The sequence below is a fragment of the Penicillium samsonianum genome (genome assembly GCF_028829775.1).
Source record: "Penicillium samsonianum strain IBT 33392 chromosome Unknown utg000009l_segment0_segment0, whole genome shotgun sequence".
Lineage (NCBI taxonomy): Eukaryota > Fungi > Ascomycota > Eurotiomycetes > Eurotiales > Aspergillaceae > Penicillium > Penicillium samsonianum.
The window spans coordinates 1,956,042-1,967,303 of record NW_026643267.1 but is presented as its reverse complement, the minus strand read 5'-3'; the positions used below and the strand labels follow the sequence as shown (position 1 = coordinate 1,967,303).

At 48.3% G+C, this 11,262-nt stretch overlaps 6 protein-coding genes across 6 annotated transcripts; 4 read left to right on the top strand and 2 right to left on the bottom strand.

Annotated features, from left to right (window-relative positions):
- Positions 1-797: 797 nt before the first annotated feature.
- On the top strand, positions 798-1,700 carry N7471_013636 (uncharacterized protein; the record flags this gene model as incomplete). Its single annotated transcript, XM_057286355.1, has 1 exon — positions 798-1,700. The coding sequence occupies one exon, from the start codon at positions 798-800 to the stop codon at positions 1,698-1,700; it is 903 nt and encodes a 300-aa protein (XP_057129680.1).
- Positions 1,701-1,775: 75 nt separating this feature from the next.
- Positions 1,776-2,018, top strand: N7471_013635 (uncharacterized protein; the record flags this gene model as incomplete). The annotated part of the gene is made up of 1 exon (XM_057286354.1): positions 1,776-2,018. The coding sequence occupies one exon, from the start codon at positions 1,776-1,778 to the stop codon at positions 2,016-2,018; it is 243 nt and encodes an 80-aa protein (XP_057129679.1).
- Positions 2,019-3,575: 1,557 nt separating this feature from the next.
- Positions 3,576-5,147, bottom strand: N7471_013634 (MCT family MFS transporter; the record flags this gene model as incomplete). The annotated part of the gene is made up of 2 exons (XM_057286353.1): positions 3,576-4,874; positions 4,932-5,147. The coding sequence occupies 2 exons, from the start codon at positions 5,145-5,147 to the stop codon at positions 3,576-3,578; spliced, it is 1,515 nt and encodes a 504-aa protein (XP_057129678.1).
- A 448-nt stretch (positions 5,148-5,595) lies between these two features.
- N7471_013633 (DUF4396 domain-containing protein) lies at positions 5,596-6,298 on the top strand (the record flags this gene model as incomplete). Its single annotated transcript, XM_057286352.1, has 2 exons — positions 5,596-5,941; positions 6,006-6,298. The coding sequence occupies 2 exons, from the start codon at positions 5,596-5,598 to the stop codon at positions 6,296-6,298; spliced, it is 639 nt and encodes a 212-aa protein (XP_057129677.1).
- Positions 6,299-6,896: 598 nt separating this feature from the next.
- N7471_013632 (heavy-metal-associated domain-containing protein) lies at positions 6,897-7,198 on the bottom strand (the record flags this gene model as incomplete). The annotated part of the gene is made up of 2 exons (XM_057286351.1): positions 6,897-7,048; positions 7,111-7,198. 2 exons carry the CDS (start codon positions 7,196-7,198, stop codon positions 6,897-6,899), a joined length of 240 nt encoding a protein of 79 aa, XP_057129676.1.
- A 1,374-nt stretch (positions 7,199-8,572) lies between these two features.
- On the top strand, positions 8,573-10,654 carry N7471_013631 (fungal specific transcription factor domain-containing protein; the record flags this gene model as incomplete). The annotated part of the gene is made up of 2 exons (XM_057286350.1): positions 8,573-8,872; positions 8,930-10,654. The coding sequence occupies 2 exons, from the start codon at positions 8,573-8,575 to the stop codon at positions 10,652-10,654; spliced, it is 2,025 nt and encodes a 674-aa protein (XP_057129675.1).
- Positions 10,655-11,262: the final 608 nt, after the last annotated feature.

Genomic DNA, 11,262 nt, shown 5'->3' with positions numbered 1-11,262 from the left:
ACTATATATATTATGACATGTATAGTAGATCAGAGATAGTTGCCCTTTCGGCTTAGCCGCCGGGCGTTAATAAATTGTGTGTGTGTGTGTAGCCTGCATATCGCTTTGCGAGTTGATTTCCCAACTAGACTAAAATACGAATCCGTACTCGGCCTAGTGGTTTATGGTTTAGAATCCAACTTTGCGAGGGGTCGGGATGAATGAAATCATCCATCCATCCATCCATCCATCCATCCATATTGTAAAGCATAAGCCCTAAACTGATTGAGGCTCGGCTTCCCAGCCCCACCGCGATCGGACAATTTAAGCGGGCTTGTCGACCACATGTTCACTCTGCAGCTCCTTTGTTAGTTTCGTTTCGCGAGCTCTGAGACTGGGCTTTTTGTTCAGTGCTCATTTCCCAAGAGCCCAGTACAGGAGCAGAGAAAATGAAAGAAACGGGGTGGTATCATAAGCGCCGCTCTAGCGTCGCGCGAGTCGCGACCGACACACCCCCTCTCAGGGCTCGCATGCTGATTGGGCCATCAATTCGTACGGAATAGCAGACATACATGGGCGTAAGTAGCTTTGCACAACTGCTTACGGAGTAGAAAGATGCACAATCGTGACTCATATGCGGTTGCAGCCCCGGCCCCCGGGGTTTACATCGTCTTGGCCAGAACACGTGTCGTTCCCCTAGGTCCAGTTTGTCGCGATGGTCATCAGGCTCAGTTAGATGCTGAGTTAGTGATCTGTCTCGATAGCGACCAACCGTAATAATCATCATCGCTGCTCTTCTTCCCAGAGGACTAGTCACAATGTCGAGCGTCAAGGATTCCCATTCCCAAAGCTACCCTGATGCCGAAGGTTATTTCGGCCAGTTTGGTGGCAATCACTATCCACCTGGGGTTCGGCCAGCCCTAGAAGAATTGGCCACCACTTACCAGGAACTGTGTCAATCCCCAGAATTCCAGCGCGATCTCAAGAAGGTGCGCACCGGGCTTCAAGGGCGGCCAACACCGATCCATTATCTCGAAAATCTCTCGAAGGAGGTCGGAGGCGCTCAGATCTTCATCAAACGAGAAGACCTAAATCACACAGGTGCGCACAAAATCAACCATTGTGTTGGCTTCGCACTTCTCGCCAAGAAATTGGGCAAGACGAAGCTGATTGCCGAGACCGGCGCTAGCCAATATGGCGTCGCACTCGCAACTGCAGCTGCTTATTTTGGTCTTAAATGCGAGATCCACATGGGCGAGATCGATATCAGTAAACAGAGATCGAACGTTGGGCGCATGCAGTTGCTCGGCGCACGCGTAGTGCCAGCGACCACTGGCCAGTCTGCCCTAAAGGAGGCTAGCGACTCGGCTTTCAACGCGTACGTAGAGCAGCATGCGTATGCTCTCTATGCTATCGGATCTGCTATTGGCCCACACCCCTTCCCCCTGATTGTTCGGGACTTCCAGAGTGTCATTGGCCAAGAGGCCCGCGAACAATTTCTTTCCATCACGAATGGTAGCTTGCCCGAGCATGTTGTTGCCTGCGTTGCTAGTGGCTCCAATGCAATGGGTATGTATTCAGGCTTTCTTGACGACCCAGATGTTATTTTGCACGCAGTAGAGCCGCTGGGCAAATCCGATGAACTGGGCCAACACGCGGCGACGTTGTCCTACGGCAGACCGGGGACGTTGCATGGTGCTCGATCGATTGTGCTGCAGTAAGCTGACGGTACGACTGCAAACGTCTCGTCCGTGGCATCGGGGCTCGTCTACCCGGGCATCGGGCCGGAGATTGCGATGCTTCATGAAACTGGTCAGCTTTCCGTCGCAGCGATTTCTGATGAGGAGGTAATCGGTGCCTTTTTCCGAATGGCAAAAGTCGAGGGAATAATCCCGGCTTTGGAAAGCGCGCATACGGTGGCGTTCGCGATCCGATTGGCATCGCAGCGCCCTTCATCAGAACGGATACTGGTCAATCTTTCGGGGCGTGGTGACAAAGATGTTGACTTTGTGCTTGAGAACTATGGTACGGGTCAATAGCAGGCTGCAACCCTTACTACTCGTCTGGTAGTTGTTATTGGCCATAGATTAGGATTCAGATACCGTCACTACCCTCAAGTAGTTTAGGGAACACCAAAGCCAGGCTCCCGGAATCAGCTTTGTTCCTGCTAGTCCGCATGAAAGACCTTGAGTTTACTATAGGATATTCTATGAAACCGCATCAGAAATTGTATTTACGTCAGGTTTTCTTTCTGTTTCGTGGCCAAGGATCATTACAGATAAAATGCAACGATGCGGATAAGCCTGCGCAGGCTTGAACAATTGTTTTTAGAAAAGGGTCATTTAGCATATAAATATCTGAGTAATTGATATTAAATAAGACAGGGTGTCAACAAAAGAGGGTCGCAATTTTACTGGTGCGCCCGGAATATTCAGCACCCCCATCTGCCTGATGATCCTAAGGCTCTCAACGACCTTACTAAGCTCATCCCCTATTTATTCTGCACTTTCTATAATATATAAAAAACACACTCTCAAGTACTCAATTGGCCATGCCCGTACTAGTCCGTACTGTAACGACCACGTTCCGACATTATCTTCCAAGTTTGGGATGGGTGGTATTTGGCAGGTCACGTGTCAAATACCTTCTCCTTGTTTTCCGCCGTTTCTCCCCGTTCCAGGGCATCGGCGTGCGAGAGCGCGCGTCACCAGTTCTTGCAGCAGACTTGGGGGTGCCTGCCTGGGTATTAGGAAATGCGCGTGATTTGGGGTGGAGATTGCTGTTTGGCTAATGATATCCAATGAACACCCTACTTCTTCGTGTTTAACAAGAAGCTATTCCTAATAATGAATTAATCCATCTATTATTCTTTTCGACCATTGCTGTACTCGGATTTCTGGGACAACCCAGTAAATCAATCACCGGTTGCAAATATTTTCTTGCCCGCTGACCTTCAAGCTTTCACCATTATCAGCCTTGCCACTCGCTTTGTGTCTATTCTTGTTTGTTCTCCGTTGAAAACACACATTTGATCGACCCCCAAATAACCGTTGCAGTTCATATTCTATCATTTCATGTTTTATAGTTCAATAACATTCATGAACAGTTTCTTTGGACGCTATCTTTGCCTAGTTATTCTTCGCTTTTCTTTCTATTGCCCGTCTTTTCCAATTTGTACGCTCAATTCTCTTAGCGTCCCTATTCCTGTACGTCAGAGTGACGCTATTTCGAATCCGGTAATATATTAAGAAACACAGGATGACCATGGGATACCAGGCAACAGAAGAGACTTAGTTCTGTCGGGGTGAAACGCAAAGAAGTGGAAGAGAAGGGCCTCCCGGAGAAGGAACACAGTGTGACTGTTGAACTCTTCCAGAAGGTATGTGTCAATGTCAGCTCCGTCAAGGAAGAGGGTCGTGGCGCCGGCAAGAGAAGGGCCCGGATTCTGGTTACCGATGCATGAACCAAAAGCTACATCCATGTGGATTAGATCTAGTGTCAAAACGGCGTTCAAATCAAATGTATGACAAGCGGTTGTCAATTTTTGTTTGTTCATTTTGTCTGGCATGTCTGTACTCTGCACTATGCAGTTATGTTTAAACCTTTTTCAAAGTGATCATTCTGCGAAGCAAGCTGACCGGGGCCCATAACGAAGCATCTGTTCCAGTGGCCTCGAAGGCCGGGGAAATAGTCGCAGGGCTGTCTTGCTTCTCATTTCCGCCGTGAGTTCCAGTCAACGGGCCAGGTTGGACAACAGAATCCCGGCGTCCTTGAGCACGCTCCAACTCGCCGACCTTCCAACCACGGACGAACCACAAACACAAGAAAGCACCAAAATACATGAATCCAGTAAATATCTGAACGCGCAGATATGAAGTCCCGCCACCAATATTGTGGCTGCGGAGGTGAAGGGCGATAGCCTCGGAGACAGTGCAAGGGGCAACAAGCGTGAGCCAGGTAATGCTTAAGCCGGAAGGGAGGTCTCTGATACCAATAATCTCCGCCAGAATGGGAGAAACAGTAGCCCAATACGTGCCTGCAACAGTGCCAACCAAAACGGCGAAGAAGCATACCAAACCCATACTCTCAGCAGAAGTCCAGATGGCGAGACAGAATAGACCGCAGAGGAAGGTGAGGAAAGTGGCAATATTGATGCGACCAAGCCGGTCACTGAACATGCCAACACACGGACGGCCGAGACCCTGACCGAGATTGAGCAGCGCAGAGACAATACTCCCCTGGTTCGACGAGAGGCCGACGGAAAGAGCGAAGTTGGCAACGCTAAACAGCAGCGCCACATAGCCGAGCATACTGAACATACCCCACCCGAGGAAGAGCAAAAACTCCGGGCGACGCAGAAGGGGCAGATGGAAAGCCGTGAATCTACTGCCGACGGCCTTGTTGCGGTCCCGGAGCAAGTTACAGCAGAACAGGTTCACGACACAGGAAATGATACCCAAAATGCGGAACGCCCAGCCCAACCCGTAGCGCGGGATAATGGCGCCCACTGCGAGGGAGTAAATCAGGCCGCCGAGACCAGACCCGGCGGCGTTGATGCCCATCGCTACACCACGGTGCTTGTCAAACCATTGCGGGGTGATACCGACGCTGCCCACGAAGAGGAAGCCCATGCCCCAGCCGAAACAGACGCCTTGGCTGAGGAAGATGTGCCATTTCTGGGTTGCGAATGAAGACCCTATTAGAGAGAGGGTTTCGAGGAAGATGCCCAGGTTGAGTACAAGTCGTGTACCCCATTTTTGGATCATCCAAGTGGCTAACGGGGCCACCAGAAGGGCACATGAGATACTCAAGCCACCTGTGAAGGCGTACGATAGGGCAGATGTGTTGGGGAATACATCTTTTGAGAGGTAATAGCTCAGAAAGACTCCGTAACTCTGGATATTAGACCTGTTAGTAAGATGACGGTGAAAAGGCGAAGATTTATGACTCACGCTATTAATGCCCCAGGTATGCGCATTAATCCAGAAAACACAGGCGACACAGACCCAGCCATAGCCACCATCCGGGGCCACATCGCGCTTATATTTCTCATCTTCATCGACGTCCAGTGCCGACTGCGGATGCAACTTCTGTTCCTGTTTTGCACTCTCTCGGTCCAGATCATCCTGGTGGGAATGGGTGATATCAATTGGCACATTATCCGTCATAATAGCTCAGATACACGCCCAGCTTGTTGTTATTCTTTGATGACGAGCTTCTTGGAAAGTATACCGAGACTCGTTGCCGTTTTCGTCACGATATGGAGGTATGTAGTGAGAAGAGGCAAGAGACTTAAGTTAGCACGCTAACAGAAAAAGGACTACATTTCTATCAGTTTATCGTTGGTAATAATAATTTGAGTCCCCATTTGTAATCCGAGCAATAATATCGATGAGGGATTTACGCCAGTGGTCACATCACACTCCGACTAGTCTGTCCAAAACCGGATAGAAATAAGGCCGGTTCGACCGACCGGAATGGAGACATGAACATGTTTGCGCGTATTGTGCGTTTGTGTCTGGGTCCATGTACAAGGGATTAAAAACTCCGGTGGTTCTGCTTGTCGCGGTCCCCAAGGGTTACTGAAACACATACACCTTGAACAGTACCAACCGGATGTTTTGGTCCTCAAGACCAGTCTTCGCTTTAGTCGGAGTGCCTCTGCGGTCTTTTTCAGGCGTCTCCCCTATGCTTGCCTGCCGTTCCAACCAGAACGAAGAGGCTCTCCGCAGCCCAAATTCCAACCACCACAAGTCCAATAACACACTCACTGCCCCTGCCAAATCCAGAATTCCGTCAGTCTGGCAACACACTTTCTGGGCCTGTCGATCTACTTGGAGGAGGGCGGGGATCAATACATTACGCTGCCTTGTTGGCTGCACACTGGGGGACTTTACGGCACTATGGACCCTCCAAACTTACTACCCAGAGCTTGGAATGGGCACTATTATGGGTGCATCGAGTAAGTCTTTTCTTCCTTCCTCTATCTCGTCACAGAATGTTCTGTGAGTAACATTCATATGCAGTGGCATGCGGAATTACGACGTCCATCATTCTCGAAACGATTCTTCTCCGCCGTGGAGTCGACAAGCTTTCGTGGCCGATGGCAGCCCGGACTGCGACCGGTATGAGTATGGTTTCGATGGTAGCGATGGAGGCTGCCGAAAATACAGTTGACTATCATCTTACCGGAGGAGTAGTGGCTCTTGAGGACCCACAATTTTGGCTAGCAGCAGTGCTGTCGGTCACAGCCGGATATTTCGCCCCGCTGCCCTATAACTATCTCCGATTACGAAAGTATGGGAAGTCTTGCCACTGAATCTGCAAGTCAGTTGTCCTCCCAAGGGGTAGAGAGTGAACCACGGAAAATTCCGACCATGTGGGCCAGCTACTTCACTATGTTCTTAGTTTGTTACTATAGTAGGTGTTGGTTTGGAATCAGGAATCTCATAACCTTAATTCAATTTTCTTGATTATATCTAGTCCCACCTTTGCAACTCATCTGTTGATCTGTTGAGAAGCTGTCACAATTCCGTGTTCGCACATTTTTCACAAACAGCGCGGAGAACAGGTGCGGGGATATTACATTATCTGTCCGTCGAAGTCCCCACATGTTGAGCGACAGAGATGAACATCTGAAGAATAACCTCGTTCCTTATTCCCCTATTTCACCAGTTCTCAAGATCATGCCAACTGAGAAGGATGCCAGCAAGCCCGCTAGACTTTATTAGACATCTCACGTGAATGTAAAATAGTTAGTTATTACTTAGTTACCTAGTTACTCTTCGTCGGCATGTCTTACATAATTGCACAGTGGTCAATTATTTAGATAGTTTGATATTACTATTCTGGAATCCATGCATTACCCTTCACTTATCTCCATCAAAGCAGACTAACATGAAAGAAAAAACCACTTGCTAGACCTCGCGAGCTTGGCCGTTTGCTTCACCGCTCTGAATGGTCTTGCCTGTCTCCTTGAGAATGGCGAGCACGGCTTCATATGAGAGCGAAGATTGCGCATTGACCAAAACAGTCTTCTGCTCGAGACTGACGTCAAAATACTCGATTCCTGTTCGTCAACCTGATCAGCCCTAAGATCCACAAGAACCAGACATAAACCGCCAAGCCCACCCTTAACATCCTTCAGAGCATCCTCAAGGGCGCTCGAGCAGCCGCCGCAGCCCATCTGGATATTGAACTTGTATTCGTTGGGAGACATTGCAAGGAGGTATTTCAACGTCGCTGGCAGGAGAGAGAGGGTGGGCGGAATGAGAATGTGAGAAGACTTTTTCGGGATTTGTACACGGGTAGCTTCTAAAGATCCTGCCCTCTATTTATGTAATTAGGGGGGGCGTATGAATTCTTATAAGGCTCTTCATCCATGCATCATTGCAGTGAGGTGTTTCTGCTGTAGGGGTGATAGCACCGCTCCGGTATTGTTTCCGGCAACTCCGAATCTCGACGGCAATGCGCCTTTACTGCGTTTTTATTTTATTTTATTATTATTGATGATTCTCATTGCTAAGGCCCGCAGAACGCGCGAATAGAGTCATATTCGTAAAAGAACAGCCAAACATCCCATTTGCTTTCCTGACAATGTGGGCTTCACATAGGTTTCAGTAAGCAGCTCATTGGGCGTTTGGCGCCATGAATACATTTCATGGATGCTTAAATATTGTAGGAGCCTGTTGGATCCACTGTACTGATGGTATTGTCATGTCACCCTGATACGCACTACTCATGCATTAGGGTTATTAGACCTGTATCTGTAATACTGGGTCATGACCCATAGAACTCCATAACAATACAACCATCATACACATGCTATAAGAGAGCCTTTGCAGATGCAGGGCCTTGGCGCTAAGCTGCCAGGTGGGTACATTCTCCACTCGTCGGTCCCCCATGTTCCCCCATCTTCGGCGATTACGGAGATGAGCCTCGGAATAATCACTTTCCTCATTCGTTTATGTTCCAGGAATTACCCATACCATTCCTCCTTCAGCTCCTGTATCCCTTGCTTATACCCAAAGCAGCGATTGTGAAAACGGTTTAATTCCCAAAGCGAACTGAAATAACTAAATAACTAAAAGTTCCTACTTGGCAAGGTAGAAACAGTATTGGCCAAGTAGTACAGTGCACATATTGGATATTGGATGTATGACCGCAGTTTTTTAGAACTATCGATCAACCGTTATTTTGAACTATACCCCCCCCCCCCCCCTTTTCTGGAAGGTATTTGGTATTTGAGAGATATATTAGATGTACGGCGAGGAAAACGGAGCATCAGCACTAGGGGCGGTGACCTAAATCGTGGGCGGTATGCGTGGCGGTGTACCCTACGTCAGGAATGCGCCCGGTTTCCACTCCTTCGAAAGAAACCCCCAGAGATTTTGTCAACTCCCATAACCCGTGAATCTCCGTTATGGACTCCGTGCATGAATTGCAGAACTCTAGGAGGAGTATAATGCGAGTCAACCGACAGAAAGCCGCTCACCCCCGAAAGCACAGGGCTCCGCTCTCTTGTACGACATGCAGGAGGCGCAAAATTAAATGCGACCGCCTGGTGCCCTGCGCGCAGTGTATGAAGGCTGACATGGCCGACACTTGCCATTACACGACCTCACCATCCCCATCAGTCAATCCGGTTCTTCCACCCAGAAATGACAGTACTTTGTCTCCGGTTCAAAATGCCACGGTGGATGAGTCCTCGGTTCCTTCATTACGAACTCTACCAGATGATGATAACATCACCAACCCGTGTAATCAATTTTTTGAAAAGAGGGAATCAAGTTTGGGTACCCCTGTTCAGAGACTCTCGCAATCTTCCTTTGGTGGCACGAATGACAGGACTAGGTTCTTTGGCCGAAGCCACTGGGCTTTGACTCTTGATATGGTGAGATTAACTTCTTGTGTGGATGGATGTGCTAACTGCTAACTAGAATGTGAACAGTTCCCGGACCTGACAGCTCACTTGCAGCAATATCAAGTCAAAAAGGAGGACATTTCATCAGAGTTTCGGGAATATTTATCAACAAGACGAATGAAGCAAGCCATGAGGCGAGACGAAATATTTCACACCCAGATCGACCAATCCTTACAACCAACCAAGTTAGAGGATATGATACCTGCGCGGGGCATTACTGATCATTTGGTCAACTTGTACTTTTCTTCCTTCGAAGGCACATTTCGTGTACTGCATGTTCCTCATTTTCTGGCAGAGCTTGACGAGTATTGGAGATGTGGTGGGAAGCATCCTGGTGATGCTTTTTCTAGTGAAGTGTTTTCGGCGAAGCTTCTGGCATTGATGTCATCCGCAAGCTGCTTCTATGGGGAGTTAGCTGCTGTCTCGGAGATGAGCCACCGTTCTTTGAATCAAAAGGCCAAGAGTTGGATCCAGGCTGTCGTGCTGTGGATCAAATCTATGACCAGCTACAATCGACTCCGCCTAGACATCATCCAAACAAAGTGCCTGTTGCTGCTTGCTCGACATTCTATTGGCTATGAAGGAGACCTTGCTTGGTTGTCAACAGGATCTTTGCTACGTGATGCTGTTACGATGGGGCTTCATCGGGACCCTTCGAACTTTCCGGGGGTTTCTCATTACTGGGCAGAAATACGCAAAAGACTTTGGTTGACTGTTGTTGAACTTGAACTCCAAGCAGCGCTTTCCAATGGAACGCCTTTGGCAATTTCGGAAGATGAGTTTGATTGTTGCTTGCCATCCAATGTCGATGATGAGTGTGTGACGACGAGTTTGTCTTCCAGCCCTCAATCACAGCCACTCACTGTTTTTACGAGGACCTCTTTCCAGATAATTCTTGCCCAAAGTCTATCCACCCGGTTTCAAATTGCAAAGGTCGTCAATCGTGTGCGATTTACTTTGGATTATAAGGAGATGCTTGATCTCAGTGAATCACTCACTATGGCACTTTCCAACAATATGCCGACGTCCCAGAACAGCGGCCTTGAGCAAAACCCAACGCAAGAATTTAAGTGGTCCTTCCAACAATCGCTTTCAAGTTTCCTCGTCTACCGCTCACTCCTCGCTCTTCACAGACCATTCTTTCTTGATCTCGAAGAGAAGCGAAATGACATGTACTTGTATTCACGAAAGATATGCGTTGAAGCCAGTATGGCTTTGTTGGATCCACTGAAGTCATTTCTCGAGGATCTCGATGCTGGCCCTGCTCATTGGAGTCATTCTTTTAAACCTTCTCTACCTTTCCTTAAAGGTGGGATGTTTCGAGACGACATATTCCACGCCGCTGTAACAATTTGCTTCGAGCTTCGCCTACAGGCCCAAGATAAATCATTACGTTCCTTGGCAGGCAGTGCCCCGGGGCTACTGGAACAGATCACACTTCACCAACGCGTCGCTCTCATCAAAACGGTGGAAAAGGCCATCAAGTACTTTGAGCTAAAGGTCCGGACGGAAAAGCAGGCTTGCAAGGCGTTTATGTTCCTTCACATGGTTTTTACCTCTGCCAAGAACCAGTTGTTGTTGACCAACCGCCATTTGTTACCCGGCGATGAACATCTCGAAATCATATCCCTGGAAGATGCTTGTCCGACAGCCTCTCGTCTCTGTCGAGAGCTATTGATGGCTGATGGTAGTGATCTCTCTTTTCATGGCTCATCTACTTTAACTGTACGCTTTGAATCATGCAACTCTTGATCTTCAACGAGGCAAACAGTGAGCTGACGGTATCATGTGGTTCAAGGACCTCTCTTCCTTGCGACAATCACCGCCCGTACACGCGATGCAAACCCCGTCACCATTAGAAATGGGAAATGTAGCACAGGGGCAATCTCCGAGACCATTGGTATCTTCTAACGATGATCTTTTGGTAAGCTAGGATCCATCATTCTTCTTTCTGGTTTCGTGCATCCTAACCGATGTATGCGAAAAGGCCTGGACATTCAACTCTGGTGCAATCCTTGAACGTGATCCGTTCGCCTTAGGCGCTTCTTTGTTCTGGCCTGTCATGGATCCATTATTGTAAATGAAGCAGAAAATAACAAGGTGATCAATGAAACACCCGAACCTTCATTTCTTCACCCGTTGGATGAGGCATGGCCAATGCCCTTCACTTTGATCAGGTCAACGACGACAAGACCTAGGTTTTCATTGTCAACAGAGTGTGAAGTATGTTGATCGACGTTTTGGGGGCAATATCCATCTGTAATATAGTTTAATATGGAGAAGCATGGGCTTGTTGCAATAAACTTACATTGTTCGTGTATCTTTCTCCAGTCGCTCTGATGCTGGGTAGCTTCAGATGA